This window comes from Amblyomma mixtum, chromosome 7 (genome assembly GCF_055824585.1).
Source record: "Amblyomma mixtum isolate Tamu chromosome 7, ASM5582458v1, whole genome shotgun sequence".
Taxonomy (NCBI): domain Eukaryota; kingdom Metazoa; phylum Arthropoda; class Arachnida; order Ixodida; family Ixodidae; genus Amblyomma; species Amblyomma mixtum.
The window spans coordinates 7,469,611-7,490,705 of NC_143018.1; the positions used below are offsets into that span (position 1 = coordinate 7,469,611).

General features: G+C 47.4%; 1 protein-coding gene across 1 annotated transcript in view; it reads left to right on the top strand.

Annotated features, from left to right (window-relative positions):
• Positions 1-1,422: 1,422 nt before the first annotated feature.
• The window catches only part of LOC149334876 (uncharacterized), a 122,246-nt gene continuing 102,573 nt past the window's right edge, over positions 1,423-21,095 (top strand). The window contains exon 1 of the mRNA XM_089553704.1: positions 1,423-1,603. Within this exon, the coding sequence (XP_089409830.1) occupies positions 1,564-1,603 (40 nt within the window). The 5' untranslated portion in view covers positions 1,423-1,563. The remainder of the gene's footprint in view (positions 1,604-21,095) is intronic.

Consider the following 21,095-nt stretch of genomic DNA (forward strand, 5'->3'; position numbering starts at 1 on the left):
TTTTTTAATTTCCTGTCGGCTGTGCGGACCTATGTTTGCAATAAATATTTGCGTGATGAAATGGTGACTGAACACAACTTCATCTTGCCATCTCGGTTTTCGGTTTAGGTCGTGACAGCATGGTATCACGCGATTACAAACGAGAATCTTTGCGGCTATCACGCGATTACAAACAGCCGCAGTTCAACCGCGGCTGGTTCACAGTATACAAATCCAGCTAATCTGTGCCAATTTTTTCACTTGATGTTACGCCCCCCCCCCCCCCAAAAAAAAAAATAAAAAGAAAAAGTATGCTAGCAGCTTATGCTTCTTAATGCAAGCAACCCATATATACAGTCCCGGTAAAAACTGCCCACAGAGGAAGTGGGCATTGATGGGGAAGTGATGATTTGGAGGAAGTCGGAAAGTTGGGGTAGGAGGGGATGTTGTTTGGGGGGGGGGGGGGGGGGGGGGGGGGTGTAGAAGTTGACGAGAATGGTGGGAGGAAGAGCTCGATGGTTGTGTGAGTATATCAGGAATTTGGAGGACTGAGAATTTGAGGTCTCTTCGGATATATGTTGAGACCAGTGGTGTTCGATCCGTATACAACTCGCATGAATCGCTCTGTATCCCGGGAGGGTGCGTTTGCCTCATGGTTTCCTGGAGTACGAGACCAGAGGGGGTAGTGGGGGGTGGAAGGGTGAGGAGATGTCGGGAAAGGGGCGTACGTGCCGTGCGGATACATCGGCAGTTTCATTGGAGAAAGCTATGGAATGGGGGGCGTGTCATAGTATGATGTGTCCTCGGGGTTGAGATTAAGAAATTGGCGGAAGTGCGGTGGCTGCAACTGGCGAAGTAAAGCGTTAATTGGAGATACATGGGAGAGGCTTTTGCCCTGCAGTGGGTGTAGTCAGGCTGACGATGATGATGGCCACAGTGAGAGGCACGGTGTAAAATTGAAAATTGGTTTTGAGGAAAGGAAATGACGTAGTAAGTCTCATATATCTCGTTGGACACCCGAACCGCGTCGAAAGGGAAGGGAGGAAGGTGGGAGTGAAAGATGAAAGGAAGAAATAGGTATGAGTAACATATTCGTACACCGTGTCTTTGAATTAGGAAACAAATCTCGGAGTCCGTGCTTGGGGCAAAAATTTCTGAGGCTCTAGCATAGATGGCGCCACCAGATCTAGAAGGTCTTGCTTTGCTGCGCGCGCGTTCGTCCGACGCTTTATCGCAGACGGCGCGAGAGCGTGACTACAGTGCACTGTAGCGTGACATAGGGCTCTTTCACATCCATGTCAAGTGACACGGCTGCTTAGTGCAACCGTGACGTTGCCGGACTTCGCCTTACACCACCTTTAATCTTTTTGACATAGTTAATAACAAGTCTCGGAGGCCACGCTCTGGCTGGACAGTTTCTCAGGACTTAGTATAGAGGGCACTACAGCGCTATAGCATGTCCTGCGTCACTGCACGCACCCGCTCCGACGCTTTCTAGCAGACGCCGCGAGAAGCGGTGTGCCTTCCCTTGTCGGGATGTAGTGCTCTTTCGCTTTCGTGCCGAGTGCAACGGGTGAGGCAAGGATGCGGCCTCTCACGCGGCTTTGGATACTTTGCTTCACAGGTGAGTGGCACTGCTCCTTCTTGCTGTGGCACCTTGCCATTTTCCTTCCGAAGAAAAAAAAAAGCGATTTACCTGGCTGTCTGTCCACCGTCCTTGAGAAACCGGACGATGAACGGCACTCTCTGGGATTTGTAGACCTGACTGCTTCTAATTTCGGCACCTCTTCACCGCTACACGAAGAGCAGGACCGGCATACAAGAATAACAGAAATGCTAGATCATGCATGCGGACAGTTACGCTTTGGTTAGCAAAAGTGGTGTGATGTGAATTTCGAGTTTGCGGGATACAGCAACGCCTCCCGTGAACACAGTTTTATTTAAGACACGCTTTCTTATTTATAGTACTGCGAACTAGAAGAAAACGGCTCTTACCGGTGGGTGCACACATTTGCGCAAAAATACAATAGAAGCAAAATACAGCCGGCAACGCATCACCTATACCAAAGTGCGCTTCGAGCAATACCTGCGAGTTACACTAAAACATATAACCTGACATTCAACCTATTTGTACAGATCATTTGAACTGAAAGAGCAAATCGGCAGTCTTTTCGTTTGCTGCAAAGGGATATAGTGAGCATATAGAAAAAGAAAAGAATAACGAATCCGGACCGATCCCTTACTGGTTGATCCAAGCATACCTCTTGTCCCTTTGTAGCCCAATAAATTTTTTCACCACCACCTCCACCAGAACAACCAATGCCCGATGTTCTTCAACTGTTGTTTATAAGCCAGAATAGCGAAAATAAACAAAGAGAGAGAAAGATTATTCTGGCAAAGCCATACGCATTCCAAGTGCGCACTGCATTGTCAAATATAAACTCTCAGCAAAAAAATTCCTGACCCTCGGCCGAAGTCGACAGCTGCAGAAGCAGTGTCGCGTAATACAAAGTGTAAGGAAGAGACAAGCAAGCGCGGCTAGCGCATGACCCGTGCCTCTCGCAGCGTTCCTGTCAAAGCCGAGCGCGTCATCGGCAGAAAGAAAGCAGTAGTGAGAAGGGCGGTGATGCATTCGGCCTCTCCTCTCAGTTAAGTTTCTTGAGCAGTTTATTCAATTCTGACCTCACTCACTCTCCCGCTGCGCGGGCGGTGATGGGATTGCAGCCCAAGCCGCACGGATGCCATCAGCGTCGACAATCTCACGGGTGCTGCTGAAACGAAAAAAAAAAAAAAGCAGAAAGTGCGAAGCCGGTTGTCGCATTAGCCTATTTTCACTATTAAGCCCGACGTCCTTCACCTGTCAGCAGTGGAGTGGACGGTATGCAACGCAGCTGCCTTTTGACTCTGACGGGAGGCGCTCTCGCGGTTTAATATTTTAGTTCCTAGAACATAAGCGCATAACGTGAACGGCTGGTTGTGGCTTATAGACCGAATACCGGGGGCGTCGATCAAAGAGCAGGTAGACGCACGTGGTTCGTCCGCGCTTCGCGGCTTTTTTCAGACTCCAAATGTGGCGTGAAAAGCGAGAACTTGTCGCGTGTGTCTGTTTCCTTTTGTCTATGCTTATTTATAGCTTCAAAGCGAGATCAAATCCTACCTGCTTACGGTATTACGGTCGAGCCCACTTATACCGAACCTGACGATAGCGCTGAGTGCGTTCGTTATATCCGAAGTTCGTAGTAAGTGGACTCACCCTATTATAGTCAACAAATACGAAGTCAGACAAAAGTGGCGTCGATTTCTTTAAGAAATTCCGCTATGGACGCCTGTTTCTGGAAAGTAGAGCCTGTCAAGCCACTTTCTAAGCTCTTCATCGCGGGCATGTGCCGAGACCCTTGCTGCGGACGAGTTGCTTTAGGAACGCGACAATACTCCAGTAGCGGTTGATGCATTCACGGCAACTGGTGGTAGGCCGGAGTTAATTTCCCCTTCGTAAAACGTCGGAATGGCCGGTTGGTATGATCGAATGCTGGGCACTTCACGTCTTCTCCACTCGTCCGGCGACACGTTCCCTGTTGGGGCAGCCACTCCAAACTTCTTGATAGACAAAACTTATTTATTGAGGACGAGACCAAAGATAAAGGCAACAGGAGAAAAAGCAGTTAAATGAAAGGCTGTCTAAAAGTGGCCGAGACTGGGAATCGGCGCGCCCGCCTCCTTGCTCTTTGTTTGCAGCGGGTTTTAATACCTTCGATAATTGGGCGGAACTTTATTAAATCTGCTCTCGCCCAATTTCAACCAATACTGCTGCAATGGCACTGTACATGCAAGTGGGCGGGGCCCAGTGCTCGCCAGAGCCCGACTCGGCGCACCGCGCACTTTTCCTGGAACTTTCGCACTTTTCGAGGCGCCAGCAAAGCCGAACTCCACCGCTTAGCGCGACAGTCGGGTGGTTTCAGAAGGCGCCGACCTTACCGACACCCACCCCTTCAGAGCTAATCTCTTGTCAATGGGGAAACGGTCGTCAGCCCCTTGGTCCCCGTTTCCCGCGGCTTTGTACAGCGTCCGAAGCGCGCGACGCGCTGTCATCATTGTCAACCCCTCCCGACTTCAGACGGACACGGTGCATTGGGCTCTAAATAAGGAGACACTGCTAGGCTCTGGAAGCAACCTGTGGTCGGAAGTAATGCCGCACAGACCTAGAGACCAGGTGGTAACTAGCGCTTTAACCGAAAACCATCGGTTACTATCTCATTTCAGTCTTCATTGATTGGTGAACACTGCTGGACCACTCTCAACAAGGGTGACGCACACTGCTGTCTGCGCACTGCCTGGGCGAATTAGACTGCGGTGGCGAACATGCGTTGGTTAGTTGTTCGTTATAACCCAGTGTAGCGGCCACTGTTGTTCGTTTTTTTTTTTTAAGAGGTATTGCCATAGCGCTAACAAATATTTTGACGGTAGCTGCACCGTCGTTCGTTATAAGTGCGGCCGTTATAAGTGGGCTCGACTTATTTCTTGCGCCAATAACTGTAGGTGTGCTTTATATCCTTACAAGGCAGAAATGTCAGGAAAACTTATTTATTGTTCAAATATTACATTTTTATGTTATTGTATTTCGTGAACACTGGATAATAAATTACGGGTACTGAGAGGTCACTATGACGGAACAATCTGTAGGACAATGACGCTCTTATGAGAAAAAGGTTACGCATAGTTCGCATTAATAGGCAATTTCACTCCAATATTAACCCTCTCCCCACTACAAGTGTTATTTAATCTGCGTCGTTCTTATGTACAATTTATGCATTTGTTTACTCAGATGTCCTTAAAATCTACCCTTTTTTGATGTGTATCAAGAATTTAATCGGATCGTTATTGATGTTGTATTTCTTATCAAACCATGCTTCATTGTGGCGATTAACGTATATCCGAAGGTTAACTTTTGTTTTACTGCATTTTGCCTTCGCTTACAAAGGGCCGTTCTTGCTGTTAAACATTCCCTCGCCTGACTCTTTTATGTATTCTCTGCCCTGGCTGTGAAAATTCCGTAGGGGATAGACAGTATTTCTAAATAATAATTTATGCCTTGCTTGCAGACATTAAGATAGTAAAGGGCGTCGCAGCTGGTGCCGGAAAGTGCTAATTGGAAGTTAATGGGAGAGGCATTTGTCCTACAGTGGACGCACTTAGGCCGATGAGGATGATGATGACGTCTAATGACAGATGTTGACCGTTTTATTTCTGAGCTGGTGTGTCAATGTCTGTGAAGACTGCACAGCCTACGTGCAGCTCCTTTATCTCTCGGACGGCTTTGTAACGCCGCCACGAACACGGCGCGAGCTATACTCTTGAACCATTCATGAAAATGCAGTTTGCGCGGCCCACAGCACTCATGTAAACCATTTATTCACAGTGCGCCTAATCTAGACTCGAAGGCATTGGCGTTCGTATGATGGCTGGGGCGAGAACACTACATGTTAATACCAGTTAATGTAAGTGAACTTGTAAACCCCTGTGACCCCAGAAACATCGAGAAATAAAATACTTCGTTCTCGGTGATGCCGATTGGTGCATCAGGTAGCTGACTGAAAAAAAAAAAAAAAAAAAAACTGGCGAAAATGTTGGCCTTATAGTGACATCCGCGATCTTTTTTCAGAGTTGTAGCTTCATTTTGATATATAGGTTATTTCCGAAGGACACAATTTTTTGTCAGTGAAACTTTGGCTGTGGTATAGGCGAATAATTAATGGAAGTGCATTAAAGTAGCTAAACCGAGTTGACGTGCGAAAACATGTGTTTAGCCTGGTTGGCTCATGGTTTTGCTTTACTGGCTCGTCGGCGCTTCTGGCGACGATATTGGACTCGGGTTAAGCTCGGATGGAGGTCAAGCTGATGGGATCTGTTCACGCCGCATATTTAAGCTCCGCCTTAAGGGTATGACGCGATAGTTTTAAGGGGTTAACTCCCATTATGTGCAGAATTAGTCATTCTCTACTTTACAGTCATATGTCCCTGGGAGTCCTCACACCACTCCTCCTTGCGCAACAGTGCAGCGGTTAAGGGATGCGCCACTGCCCTGCGATGGCAGGTGCGGTCGCCATCCAAGTCTTGTGCGACCCCGAGTTGCTCTTCCCTAGCAAACTCTCGCTATCAACCATTAAATTAACTGCCACCAGCCCGGGTGGTCAGTTTTCTCACAATCCGATGGAGCAGGTTGTGACGACCCACAAGGTCACGTGACCTAGGTTTTCCACCTATACTCCGTTTCATACATCAGGTGCAACGCTGTCAAAGCTAGCGCTCTTTTTTGCGCAGCCTGCATCCGTGACAGAAAATAGTGCGTTGCTTGTGGTGAGCGAAAAATAACAAATGCATTGCCGACAGGCTTCGTGGGTAATACATTTGTCATCAGCGTGACAAAAAACGATGATATTGCGAATGAATCGGTCGAGATCTCTGATTTTGTATTTTGCGTGTGTCGTCTTTTTCCATTTCACGTTTTCGCTGTCCCCGCTGGCCGCCGTGTTTACTCTTTCTGTCCGCCTCCCTTTTACTTTTGAGAAAATGGCGTCCAGCTCAGCGGCGTGACGACAATTTGGACCAATCTGAAACGCGGACAAATACGCCTTGCTCGTCGGTAAATTCGTTTTTGAGGAAAGGAAATGTATCTGTCATATCTCGGTGGACACCTAAACCTCGCCGTAACGGGAAGGGAGGAAGATGGAGCGACGCGTTAGACCGCACGGCCCCAAAACAGCGCGGAGGGATACACCTCCCTTTATTTTTTTCTGCGGACTACTTCTGTAGCCTTCACCGCGTTGCACATGATGTATGAAACGGAGTATAGGTTCCTTCTCCTGGGGTTGCTGCCTGGGCCACCCTCCGCAACCGTATTTATTACTCGCAACGCCGAGGCCGGATTTTCTGCGTAACGGGGCCTTTAACGCTGCCGCGTTCAAAGACGATGTGCAATGCACAGCGCGAAAGTGTATTGCGATTCAACACGGGGTGTGATCAGCTGCGGCGATAGCATGGTGCTCTCGGGCAGTAGCCACCGAAGCTGATTTTTTTCGCGCTACCGCGGGTTCGAATCCCAGTCGCGGCAGTAGTGTCTTCTAGCTCAGCTTATGCTCCAGTTTTTCTAAGCTACTAGACGTTTTGCAAGACATCCCATAGAAATGTCAACCCTTATAAAAATGGTCTATAGACAGTCTATAGACTTCTTATTGACTCTATTGACTTCCTATATATATTGCTTTTTGTCTATCCATAGTCTATAGACTGTCTATAGACAAAAGTCTACTAAAAGTGTATAGACTATAGACTGTATAGACTATAGACTGTATAGAAAGTGTATAGACTATTGCCTATAGACTGTTCTCTAGAATTTGTCTATAGACAGTCTATAGACTTTATAGACAGGTGTCTATAGGCACTCTATAGACTGTCTAAAACTTTTTTGTAAGGGAAATGTGAGTTCTGTGTGGCTGCAATCTGTTCAAAATTATTGGTTTATTCGTTGGCACATTGATCAAAATTACATGTGAAATAGCTTCTGCGCTTATAGATGTTTTCAACACCACTACCAGGCAAAACATTAAATACAAACGTCTCAACCAGGATATTTCTCGGCATGGGAAGAAAAAGAATACTCTAATGGGGACGAACGTTGGGTGGAGCGACGAGGGGAGGAAGATGGCTGCAGCCGGCGCAAGGCGGGAACGGATGGAGGTCACTACGCGAGCTCTTTGTCCCCTCAGTGGCTGATGAGGGTGGTGATGAGCGAATGGGGCCCACCTTGTATAGAGGGCTGACGCGTCCTATGTAGGCGCTCTGATGGGAGCAAACAAACGACATAGGAGCTGCACGCGAGTACTGACAAGCCGAAAGCAAAAAAAAACAAAAACAAAACACAACAACACTGCGGTACCTAAAACGTGCGTATGAAAGAAAAAAAAAATGTAAGAGCTATGAATGCCGCAGAAAGGGCGACTCGCTGAGCAACTGAAACAGCACAAAACAAAGCAAAAGGGCATCAGCTCCGCTTAAATGAGCACTAAGACTAAAGAAAAAAAATTAAACACATGCAATAACAGAGCACAGCACAGGGAAACATAACATCGCAGAAATAATGACCCACGGACATGGTTCTGCACCAACTTGTGCTGCTGCATGCCATGAAATGAGTACAACTGAGAGCAGTGGATCCGGTCTTCGTCATACGCTTCGCTACACAAAACGTGAAGATACGCGTAGGTCCGGGTACGCTGGGCTAGATGTTCCCGTCGTTTAAGCGTCTCCGTCGCAGAGCTTTGTCGCGTGCACGCGTTTGCTTTACGGGGGAGTTAATTAAATTACCGTAACTAAATTACGGCAGCGGTGATTACTGCCGTCGGGAACAGCAGCTGCAGTAGGGTTCCAGACTCCCAGATCTTTCGCGGGTGGGCCAAGTGTGCGCCCGAGGCAACGGAAGGGACGTTGTGCGAGTATACCGCGTATTCTTTCACATAGCTAGGACGCTGCCTTGCCTCGCGTTTTATCACTGCCGACTGCCTTTTTTACTCGCGAACAGCCTTCGAAAGGTATCTGCGGTAGAAATAATAAAATTGCTATTTCATTTCATTTCATTTCAGTTATTTCATCCTTAAGGGCCCGAGGGTATTACATAAGGAGGGGCTACAGTTGGGGTAAATACAAGCATGATGAAGGCAGGCACAATTAACACAAACACTACGAATTATAAAAGACAAGAAAAATAAATAAAGAGCATCGAGGTATTCGTGGGGTGATGCGAAAAAGCAAGAAACGCACGTGCGGCGGCAAGCAAAGTTGCAAGTCAATGAGTGATTGGTGATAACACAGATGAAATGCTTACACATTGTGGAAATGACTGGCGAGTTTTGTTCGAAATGATTTGCGATCGTCGCATAAAACTATGTCGCTAGGTAGGGCATTCCAGAGAGTTATCGCGTCGGGGAAAAATGAACTGTTCATAGCTGAAGTGCGGCTCCTGATACCGTTGAAGAAGGATGCATAGCTGGGCGAGTTTGTAATAATACATCGTGGGAGGGAACAGCGCGAACAAGACGACAGACGGAGCAAGAGGACACAAAGACGAGCGCTGACTCGAAACTGAATTTTTTATTGAAAAGTGAAAACATACATACATCATAATCACGTGAACAAACAGAGCAAAGAGCATTGCTCTAGCAGAATCAAGATCAACAATCGCACCATATGCCACGTGGTGAACTCCGAACAAACGCACCCCTGAGAACCCAAATGAAACAAGTCACGAATTATCTAAAAACGATACTTCTTTGTCAACTAATGCCAAAGAAGGCTGGCTGATACACTGTGATTCCTTCTTCCTTATGAAATAAGCTTCCATAGTCTCCCTGGTCAATTTATCCCGGTGTCTAAACAAAATTTTAGTTTTTGTGACCAAAGGGCGGCACTTTTTCTGTTTCTTTTTATCGTTTTCTTTCGCTGTCTGGAAGCAGGATGGTAAAAGAAGCTGTGCAGTAGGCAAAAACGGGAGAAGACGCGGAGCTACTTTAGAGTGGGCAGGAAGATAGAGCTTTTAAGTGCAGTGATGCTGATTTCTTTGGAGTATTCAGAAGTGATGAAGCGAGTTGCACGATTTTGGGTGGCTTCGAGTTCGGCGGTGAGGTAGGCTTGAGATGGGTGCCAGACTGATGATTGCAAATTCTAGTTTTGGACGGACGAAAGTTTGATAAGCCAGATTTTTTCACTTCCGGGGATGCTGATTTGAGGTTTCGCCGTAAATAACCTAGAACACGTGAGGCATCAGAGCATACTGTTTGGACGTATTTGACCCAAGATAAGGATGAAATATGTAATCCAAGGTACTTGTAGGATGATGGGCCATCATCCTTTTCCTCCTCATCCTCATGGCCATCAGTCTGTTTGAGCCCACAGCAGGACAGTTCCGCTATAAATGGACTGAAATTACTCCAGCCTGACGTCCGTCGCGGTTCTCCCGAAAATTTCGCAAGCTTGTCTCATAAATTGCAGACTCCTTTTTCCGATAAGCAACTGAAGCGTTTTTGCAAATTACCACATTCAGGAATTCCATTAGGCTGTGTAGCCCTTATTTCTGAAGAATAATGACGTTATAATCAGACTGCTCCTTTTATTCTTCCATTGGGTAACGTTATTAACGGCATAAATGAAGGACCCTGGAGGTCCCCTGTTGCAGCTCGAAAACACCGCGCCTTAAATTGTCTCTCTAATCACTTCCGTCGTTTTCAAGAAAACTTGCTCCTTTCACAGTTTTCTTCCGAAGTAGGGGAAATGTACGCATAGTTGTCGACACGTGCCCTTGCAACAGTTTTCTTATACAGTCAATAAACTGTCTATAGACTTTTGTCGGCAAAGTCTATAGACAAATTTCCCAGAACAGACTGCAGACAAAAATCCCCTAGAGGGTCACAGACAATCTATAGATTTATGTCCACATCCTTTTTCGTAGACCTTTGTCACTATATAGTCTGTGGATAGACAACAGGAAATATCTATAGGAGGGCAATAGAGTCTGTGAGAAGTCTATAGAAAGTATATAGGCTATTTTCATAAGGTCGGTGCGTATTAGCCGAGATAATTTGCGTATTAGCGTTGTCGTGAAGGTCTTTTATTTGGTCATTACGTTCCAGAATTGCTAAAGCTGACAGAAATCGGTGAGAGCGAAGCCTATGTGGTCTGACAAATGTTTCTGCAAAGAGGCTTGTCTTCTTCAGGGTCCATACGAAATTAAGTCCTCTTGTAGAAACTTTGCTCAGCGGGCTGAGGCTTCATTGTTCCCATTGGTGCTTCAGGCATAACATATTTCCTCCTTTCTCCTACAGTAATCCGGACAAGTACCTCATAACATGTTTCTTCAAAACGGCAGTTGAGTTGCGCCATATGGTTACGCTAATATCATTTATTGCCATGTCGGGAAAACTCCTGCAAACTAAAGGGCCGGCGCCTTAGAAGGCGATCATACGAATGGTTTCAATTTAATGCGGAAAAATGCAGTCCGCTTTTTTGGTTCGATCTTACTCGATATTGCAGGTTTCACAAACTAATTAAACTTAGCCTAAATCATTAGTACAAACGACAATTCAGAACTGTTGGCAGCCCAAGACTCCGGTGCTACTTGCATTTTTGGCAGTGAGACATGCTCTATAGCGTGCGAAAAAAAGACGGAGGCAATATGCTTACAGTTGTGTGCAGTATGAGAGGGAACGAACATTTTGCACAAAATTGTGAATTTTCTGGTTGTTTCTCGATTAAATTCGAGTGTGACTTTTGGATAGTATGCGCCAAGTGGAAAGCTAGTTGGAAAACAGAAAATCTGTGCGTGTCACACATAAATATAGAGCAATCAATAATTGAATGCTAAAACTTTGTTCCCTCTCATATTGCCCGCGTTTGTACATGCGGTCGGTGTAAACTTAATCAGACGACTACCACAGGCGTATTATGAGTCTTAATTTTCGAGGAGTTTAAATGCTTTTGAAAACAGTGGCTAATTTCATGTATCCACGTGACTCTTTTGTTAACTTTGGCTTTGGCGACTGAAACATTGACAGACTATCCTCTTTACTTTTCTTAACTGCAGTGGCCAGTTTCTGTAGACGAAAGTTATGGCACAGATAAACAATATTTCAAGTAAAATTCCAGCACCATTAATAACTGTGTATAGCGGGGTTACCGTTCACTTTATCGAAACTAACAGCACCGTTATCTTCAGGGCAGCGACGCACATGTTCAAGCATAGATTTGCAACGTTCTCAACAGTCCGCTGCCGTCCTTCCGCGAAAGCAGAGGGCGTACAGAGAGCATACCGGACACGAATAATAGATCGATCACACATCTGATGCGTCAATTGCGCGGAAGCGGTTGGATTTACCTTCGATGTCTGCTTTGATGCTTTTACTCTCTAATGAAGGTTTTTAATCTAAGCCGAGGCTTCACACACGCGAACGAACTTTTCTGGAGGGTGCAGGTGCCTGTGGAGGGCTTTGCCAGTGCGTCTTTGAATTCGTTTTTGCCGTCGTCTGCTCCTTCCGCCGCTGCGTGGGCTTCTAAGGGGTGGCGGCCTTGTGGGATGGGTGGGTAAACAAAAAAACAGTAAAGAAAGAAAAGCTGAGCATGGTGGCAATTGCCACCACCCCGTTTCAAAGGGGGCGCTCCTATCCATCCATTCATCCATCCATCCATCCATCCATCCATGGGCGGTTGACGGAGCTTCTGTAGACTGAAGGTGGTTCGAGGGTGGCTGTGGATGGTAGCAGTCCCGGTGCTGTGGTGAGGTGGCTGGTAGAAGGATCCTCGCTTGGGCTGCAGACTTCACTTCAGGAGACATTTACAGGGGGGATTAGAAGCACTGATTTCCCCGTAATATCACGAACCCTATCACGTCCCCGAATAGCGGTGTGTCATAATCGTTTATTACTTTTATGACCATCAGCGCCATCATCACCCTCGCGACCATTGTAGCCGTTGTGCCATCGCAATCGTCATCACTATTTATCGTTTATCACATACTGCGGACCAAATATGGCCCAAGCAGGAGAGGCACAGTGCAAAACACTGAAGTACAAAACTTCGACCTTAAAAAAAGAAAAAAACATACATAACGACGAAACAAGTACTAAAAAGGACGACCAACACTTAAACGACGCTAAACAGGCACAGGAGGAAAGAAGCAACACGCAGTGTCAACAACATAGCATGACACAGGCAGCGGCAACCGACGGTTGAAATTACTCAGGGGAGGCAAGCAAAGGAGAATCACGAGGCAGTGCGTTCCAGTCATTAATCGTATTAGGAAAAAATGAATACTTATAGCCATTCGTGCGCGCAAAGGTGGGTTCAATGTAGTGTTTATGCTTATGACAAGATTTCTTAAAAGTCTGTTTAGTTATGTAATTTGGGGGTCTATGCCTAGCTTTGAAAAATACAAACGGCAAAGAAAGTAAATTCGAGCCGTTTTTCTTCGATCTCTTAAGCTTTAAAGCTTAGCTTCATGCAGCATAGCAGATGGAGAGTCCCGGCGTTTATAGCGGTTATATATAAGGCACGCGGCTAGCCTCTGAATTTTTTCAATTTTTTCTATATCTACCAGTCGGAAGCTCCGCTGCCCATGGGAAGGTTCCTGCACTGTGCAGTGCATTTCGAATTCCTCATCTCACAAAATGTTTGTTGATTGTTGCATTCGAGTTCTTGCTACACGGGCCACAGCATTCACAATGCTTCAGTTTTGTATGCACTGCATAAGTGCAGCTTATGGAGCGTTGCGCTGCGCCTTGCTGAGCGCAGTAGCTCCATGGATGCTACTGCGTTCAACTTTCAGCTCACTCTCAGCTTAGAGGGCGCCCCGCAGTGTCGACGTCAAAGAGGTCGTTGCAAACCGATTAAGGATTCGTGGAAAAAACACCTTTAAGGTCGCGCACGTTGTTCACATTGGGTTGCGTAGCGGGTACTTACATGAATAATTGTGTATGCATGAGTACATGATGGATCATGCACAGTCGGGCCGTTTCAGGATAATTTGGGTCACAAATGTTGGAGCACTGCACGCGATATGCGATGGTCTCGCATCCAGATCTCACCGGCAGTATATGGTTATCTTTTTATACTTTTTGTAAAATGATATCTAAAATAAAGGCGCGATGGGTTCTCCCTTACAAACAGTATAATCTAATGTTATCCTTGTCTTCTATGACCGCTTTTTTTTTCGTGTGCGATCTGAATCGCGATGTATACCGCGCCCATTTTGTATTAAAGTGTGGCGAAGGATAGTTCTGAGTTCGAGTTGATTGCGATAGTGACACTTTTGGGCAAGGGACTTTAGAAAACCAGGCTTGTTCTGATTCTTGGCGCTTCTTTATTTTTTTTCTCTTTATGATAACACAGCTGTGATCGGCGGTTGACGTTGAAACCTTCCTCGACGGGTAGCCCAGAGAGTTAAAATCGACTTATTTCGCACTTTTATTTTAGTCATTTCGCATCAATATACTGCAGCGTCGACAAGTACTCTCGCTGAAATTTTCGGCAGTTTTGGCCAGTAGACCTGAACGCTTCCGGCGCCCTTTACTGGGTAGAAAATATAAGTTTTCTGATTCTCTTCTTCTCTTGTCTACATATAATCACGTTTGAAACGATCTCGAGTTCCTACGCCTAGCAGTCGTTTAGCCGGCAGTTACTCCCACCTCCTCTTACGTAATATTTTATTTATTTTTTTCTTTTTAGCCCTTCCAGCATGGTAGCTCCCGGCTCTTGGCGCATGGAAAAAAAAAATGACACGCGATCTCATGAAAAATGACGCCACGGCGCGACAATTTGAAAGTCGTTCGCCCGTCATTAATCACCGACCTCCGTGCATAAAATGCACGCGCAGGGTTTGTTTGCGCAGCTCTGAGCCGTAGAGCAGTGATACGGGCGGCGGAGTGTCGGCAAGCCCCGCGGCGTGATGCTTGATCGCGCTCCCAGCGCACGACGAAAGCGACGATCCGCAGCGCCGCTTGCACCATCACGGCACCGCTTAAAATTTAAATGCGCCGTCGACGACGGCTTAAGAGGTGTGCCAACAGGCATTACCGTGCATAATACTGACGTCAGAGCTGCGCTGTAATACAGCAGCAACACGACGCGTAGTCTCATCAGGCGAATCATTCGACATGTGCATGCATTGTTCATTTATTTTACGGTATTTAGTTTCAGTAATTACAGTATGCTCCATGGTTACCACACGTGTTTGTAATACTTGTCTCTTGTAACCTGCGAAACAATGATACGGTAGCCGTACCTCTGTGAATGCCAACTTGTAAGGAGCCTGCACCCACGTCAAGCCGTTAATTGTTGCGGCGTTTAGTCCTACTCCTCCTCTCAAAAGTAAACTAAGAATTTAATGGAAAGTATGGCGGACGAGGCTCTTGTTTCAAGTTGTTTGTTTGTTTCTATTCCTGGATTGATTTTGGGTGACGATATTGCATCCATAGAAGAGTGAGACAATGGTTGTATCGATCGTTAAAGGGGGACTGAGGACATTTCCACACAGTTTTTGTTCTCAGTTAAAAAATTCGTCTCTTAAGTTCTTTCTGGCTATGCTGATGTTTTCTTCAACAGCGAAGTGTGCGTTTATTGCAGAAAAAATTGGATTGAAAAAATTCCGGGTCAATGTTCGCGCAGAATCTCTCGGGTCTCTTCAGCTTTCTCAATACTACAAGTATACAATCTCCCCCATTGAGTTAAGCGGCGTTCGCTACTGGCGGACAGCAAATGACGCTAACTGCCGATGTTCAGAAAAGAAGGGCAGCTGTGTGCGCTTGTTTGTGGTCTGGAGAAACGCAACACCTACTATAGTCCGTGCTCTTGAGCTTCGTGTTCACGTGCTCTGAGTATAAGCCCATCTTGGCATGTTGAGCTGAGGTGTTTCAGGCCGCCAGACCAGGCCAGGCGTGTTAAAATTAACACCAGGAAAATCGGGTCAGGGTAGTTTTCGAAGCCAGGACGACGCTTTGTGTTTTTTCAACGTTCGCTGTTTCGAGAGCTGAAGGACGAAAAGGTTCGTCGATGGCTCCTCACTGCACTTTACATTGCTGTCCAAGTATATCAGTGGTGCATGGCTGCTTGGCGGAAGATGCCACGAAAGACTGTTAGTATAATTATTCAGCCCAGAACTTTCATAAAGCTTTCATGCTCTGTAGCCATCGCTATTTTTAAAGAAGAAAAAAAGAGAGTTCAAGCAAATGATTCCGTGATGTGCTGGAGTGTTTTTCGTATGAATATTCCCTCTGTGGGGTTGACACTCTCTATATAACATAAGGCTCTTGTGGGATTCTGCTTTTTTTTCTCCCACTACTTCTGTCTGCCTAGGACCTTAAGCACCCGACGTGAAATCCGCGTCCCTTCATAACCTTATTAAAGTCAGTAGCACTGAATGCAAACGTGCCTTGGGGGCTCGAAATTCCTACCTCTGTTTTTAGGGTGCTCCATTTAAAAAAAATACAAAAAAGACAGGATTCGGAGAGGCAACGCTACACCACCATTCATTTAAAAATGGTGGCAACCGGACCTTTTTGGTAAGGACGGCGCGTGTTTCAATCTATTGGCTGTGTTTCTAATCCGTAAGCATTACTTAGCTCATGCGTGGCGTCCACGGAAAGTGTGTACACAAAATGGGGACACTTACGTGAGCTTACCCGAGTTACTCGGCGGTAACTCGGGTAAGCTCAGGTTATTTGATCATAATACCCTCATGATAACTGAGGTAATTTCTCGAGACATTTGGACAGGCGACGCCACGAAGGTTCTTTCCTCACTCCAACACTCATTTTTCGCGGTCGGTTTTTGTGTCAGCGTCATAACTGGCTACCCCCATGGCAGCGTCTTCTACGGCGTTCGAGGATGCAAAATGAAATGCCCGGCGGGAGGTGAGGCGTAAAGGGCGCCCGTGTGTTGTGCGACATGAGTGCACGTTAACCCTTTCACTGTCACGGCCATACCGGTACGTTTTCGCGCTCCCCCCCCCCCCCCCCCCCCCCCCACAGTGTCACTGACGTACCGGTACGTTCTCTATCGTGCGTTCAAAATTTCGCGCTTGAGCGCAAAGCTGACGCTCTTGGACTAGCTGCGCCATCTGTTGAATCTTTCTACAAGTTCGTATTTTCGCCCCTTACTGTTTTGGTATGTGTATTGAAGAGTATGGAGCGACTGCCATCCCACCCCTCCCTCTTTGCTGAGTGGCGCGGTCGCTCCGCGTTCGCCGGATCATGACGCGCGCGTGTGGTTATGGGTCCAAGGGTTGTTCTGCCATCTGCCGCTGTTTTGCAGGTTTTTATTTTTCTTCTGTCGGCGTGTGAGCTACGGCGCTTCAAGTTCAAGGGCGCGCGCCGTTGCCACTCCGAGAGTCAAAGAGACTGACACATGACTCGATCGCTGCTTTCGCTCTCTCGTCGCACCCTCGCTTGCGACTGGCAGCAGCAAAAGCAAAGCCCCTCAACTTTGTTTTAGCCTTTTTCCGTCTCCCTCTCTCATCTTTATTACACAGCGTCCCATTTCTCTCCGTTTTGCGGGCCACTGAAAGCACACCCCCGCTGCGCGCGGTTACTTTCGGATATGGCTGACCGCGCGGGACCTTCCTCTGCGCATTGGAGCGGTGGCTCTTTAGATACTAAATACGTGCCGAGCTCGGATTCGGACTCTGACAGCATCTCATCCGAGGAAGAGGCGAGTTCCGCATCGTCAGATTCTGACGTTGAAACGGCGGGACCATCATCCCGGAAGTGTGCGACACTGGGGGTGCGTCACGGGCTGAAACACCCGACAGCGAAAGGGTTAAAGAAACAAGCTGCTGTCGGAGACGAGCATAAACATATCGGCACTTTCTCGTAGGTTTTTACCTGTGATGACAATAACGGGGGCAGAACTTGCTCTTCTGGCAGGAATTTATATTATAAATTGAAAAAGAAAGTCAGGTGAGAGCCGACGGTAGTGTCGTGCTGCTTCGAAGCTCTCTGTGCATTGGGGTCGGTGTCGCATGTAGCGGATGCACTCTGAGTATTGTGAGTACACACTCTGTGATTCCCGTTTCGCTCTTCGCTAGCGTGACGCAGAAAACAGGAGGCATGTTCTTTCAGCTCACCTCTACGTCATTGCTTCTTTGACGTCGCAGGTGACACAGCAAGTATTGAAAAAGGGGGGAGAGAATGAACGGGAAAAAATTTCGCTTTAAAGCACGAACCCAAATTTGCACTTTTTCTTTAGAAAAAAGACAGCTTTCTCGTTTAGTAGGGTACATTGATTAAAGACAAGAGACAAGACATGCAAGCAAATTTCTTTCGCCGCTGATGACCCCGTGTGGAGAAGCGACATCTATAACTGAAGCTTTGCTCAAACTAAACGAATCTAAACTAACATAAGCTAAACCAAACAAAACTAAACTGAACAAAATCAAGCCATATGACAAACGCTAAAATTCAAACTAAAGAGCCCCGTGCAGTCAGTACTAGGTCATTTTCTCATGTGGTCCCATAGCGCAAAAAGAAGGCACAAAACAGAACACAAGCCCTGCTTTTTCCGCTATGGAGCCTCATGTGAATTGCCCACTAGCCCGAACAATCACCCTTCTAAGTCATTTTCTCAAGCAGCGCCGAACCCTATAGACACACACGCATGGCGACGACAGTTCCCGCGCTAAACATTGTTGCTTGGGGCGTTTGACCGCCCATCGCCGTCAGTGATAAAACCCACGCGTGTCGGCGCATGTCTAGGCCATCCATCCCTGCGCGCTTGATCGCGACTGATGCATGCGCGGGGCAGCATTTGGAAACCATGTCACGGACAGCCACTGGTTACAACCCCGTCCGCGGCGCGTGTACGAGATGGCTGCAGACGTGGCACGAATTTTCAACTTGGCAGCTCAGCAGTCCGTGGCTGTGGGGATTCTGTAAGACGGCGCGGAGAAGGGCGTGGACGAGGAGTACCTGTACGTACGACTCAGAGGTGCTCAGACCGAGACCAGAGTTGTTCCCGAGACCGTCGCGACCGCAGAGAGATTAACACAGGTGATTGCTGCATCGGTATCGCTTGGCCACACATAAAAGTGCCACTGTGGGATAAGAAATGTGTTTCTGCGTTGGTTCACTGCTGCACCAATTTCAAACTCTGAGAAGAAGAGTCGTTGCCTGCGTATCGGGCCGTGCGTGACGAGAGCTTCGATCTGCTCTTTGAGCTATCTGCGGCCGGAATTCGCGAGACACGCGTTTGCCGTAAACCAGATTTGTCTCACTTGGATGCCAGCCTGCGGACCAGCACCTTTCCTTGTGGAAACATAACGGCTCTGTCTCTAGGGAAGTGGCACAGACAACACGAGCAACTTAGACACGTTGATCGCTGGTCGCATGCCGCGGCAGTAAAGGAGGAGGCTGTACGGGCCCCGTGGGAAGGCAGAGAAGTTAATAGCGGCGACATTGTCTCCCTGCCGTCGAACGAACATTCAAGCAGACGCAAAGCAATAACGGACGTCATGAAAGAGAACAAAGACAAAACAGCCGCAGAGCTTACGGCTAACGACACAAGGCGGCAGTGGCCTTTTCGTGCTCCGAGGTCACCTCCCTGTAGCACGCTTGTACGCGTCGTCAGGCTTCGATATCAGCGGCTGGCTCCGGACTCTCCGGTCGTTTTCTCCACGAAATAGGCGTGCCGGGTCGCGGATAAATGGTGTCGTGGTTCATCACACCCGGCTTGGCGCCCAGTGAGATGACCTAACGGCGGCGCAGTCACGAAGAACACAAGTTCCGCTGGCTCTTCTCTCAGGGGATGTGTCGTCAGTCCAAAACATAATACAGTCCGTAAAAAGGACGAAGGATGGAGAAAAGTCAGAACTAGGCGGCGTTTCTGGTCTCTTTTCGGTACTTTGTCGTCGGTGTTGCGCTTTAGATTTAAGACAAACGGCCTGCCACACTTCTAAAACTATTTCTTTCTCGCCAAAACTTTGCCAGACAAACGCAAGCTAAATGAAGCGCCAAACGCACTCATTTCTGCGCAGCAGAAGAAAAACTGGACAAGAATAAAAAATAATAATTGCTGTAAAGAGCCCTTGCTTGCGTGCTGGGAAAGGTCCTTCAGCTAGAAGGGGCATCAAGTCGACCAACATTGCGAAGTCCAGCAACCCGGAGAAGATTGGTTGCCAAACCGCTGTTCGATAAGAGCGGTTAGCGAACGTTTCCACACGCCAATTCAATGCCAGCACGCTTCTGAATATTGCTTTAACGAGCGAAGACATGCGATGTGCTTAACTGCCTGCCATATCCCCTCCGCCTCCGAAGCTCAAATGATGGTCGGTAGACGGGTATTAATGACTCAACTCAGAGGAGCACACGTGTTATGAGAAGCGCATCAGGGGGGAGGGGGGAGGGGTGTTCCGGATTAATTTGCACCACCCGGTGTTTTTTTAACGCGCGCATCGCACAGCACGAAAGCGTCTTTTGCATTTCGGCTCCGTTGAAATACGTGCCGTCATGTAGCCGGGGTGCGAACCCGCGACCGAAATATGGACAAACAACGTGCCACCTGGCGCTGAACCCTCAATCTCACCGCGGGAATTTCGAATATTTGGTACATCCCATTGATTTTCCCCGCAAGGGCACTTGTGTAACGAGGTGTTGGTGCTTGGCGCCACCACGGACCCTTAGCCCCCATACCGAAGCTGTCATCCGTACCGTGGCGATAGGTTGAAAGGTGGAGGGAAGAAACCTTGAACGGTGGCGGTCGAGGAAGTGGTCAATCCTCGGCCGATGGGCTGCTCGTCTGTCTACCAGGTGGGGAGTCCCGGGACCTTCCTCTGTGTATAAGGGTGAATCAGAGGCGACAAATTATCAGGAACCCTTAGTTTATACATGCCGTATGGAAAAATCTGCAAAAAAATCTGATCGGCCCCCGAAAAGGGGTCGCACCGATGTGAAGAAACTAAGTCCACAGAAGCCAGAAGCGTTTGCGAAGTTTTTTATGCTTCACTCAAACACTGATGTACCGGTAGCCAACCTATCTGCATTTGTCATCGCCAACACCCTAAAAAGTTGTGTAGGCAAAGACTACAAAGCAAAAAAGCAACGAACCGGAGACCTCCTTGTAGAAGTAAACACAAAAGAACAGAGCACCAAACTAATGTCACTACAGAATCTTGGAGAAATGAGCGTGCAGGTAACCCCGCACCGCACCCTGAACCACTCGAAGGGAGTCATATCTGAATATGAGCTCCTACAGAGTACCGATGCGGAAATGGAAGAAGAACTAGCTCAACAAGGAGTAATAGCAGCCCGAAGAATAACCATCCGGAGAAACAATGCAGAAATCAAGACAAAACACATTGTCTTAACCTTCAATACCACAACCCTGCCTGACTCAATCCACGCCGCATACCTCCATTGCAAAGTCCGCCCATACATACCAAATCCGAGACGATGTTTTAAGTGCCAGCGCTTTGGACACAGCATGTTGGCTTGCCGCGGTAAACCCACTTGTGTCACATGCGCAGAAGACGCACATACAGAAGAAAGATGCGAACGCACAGCAAAATGCGTCAACTGCAATGGCGCACA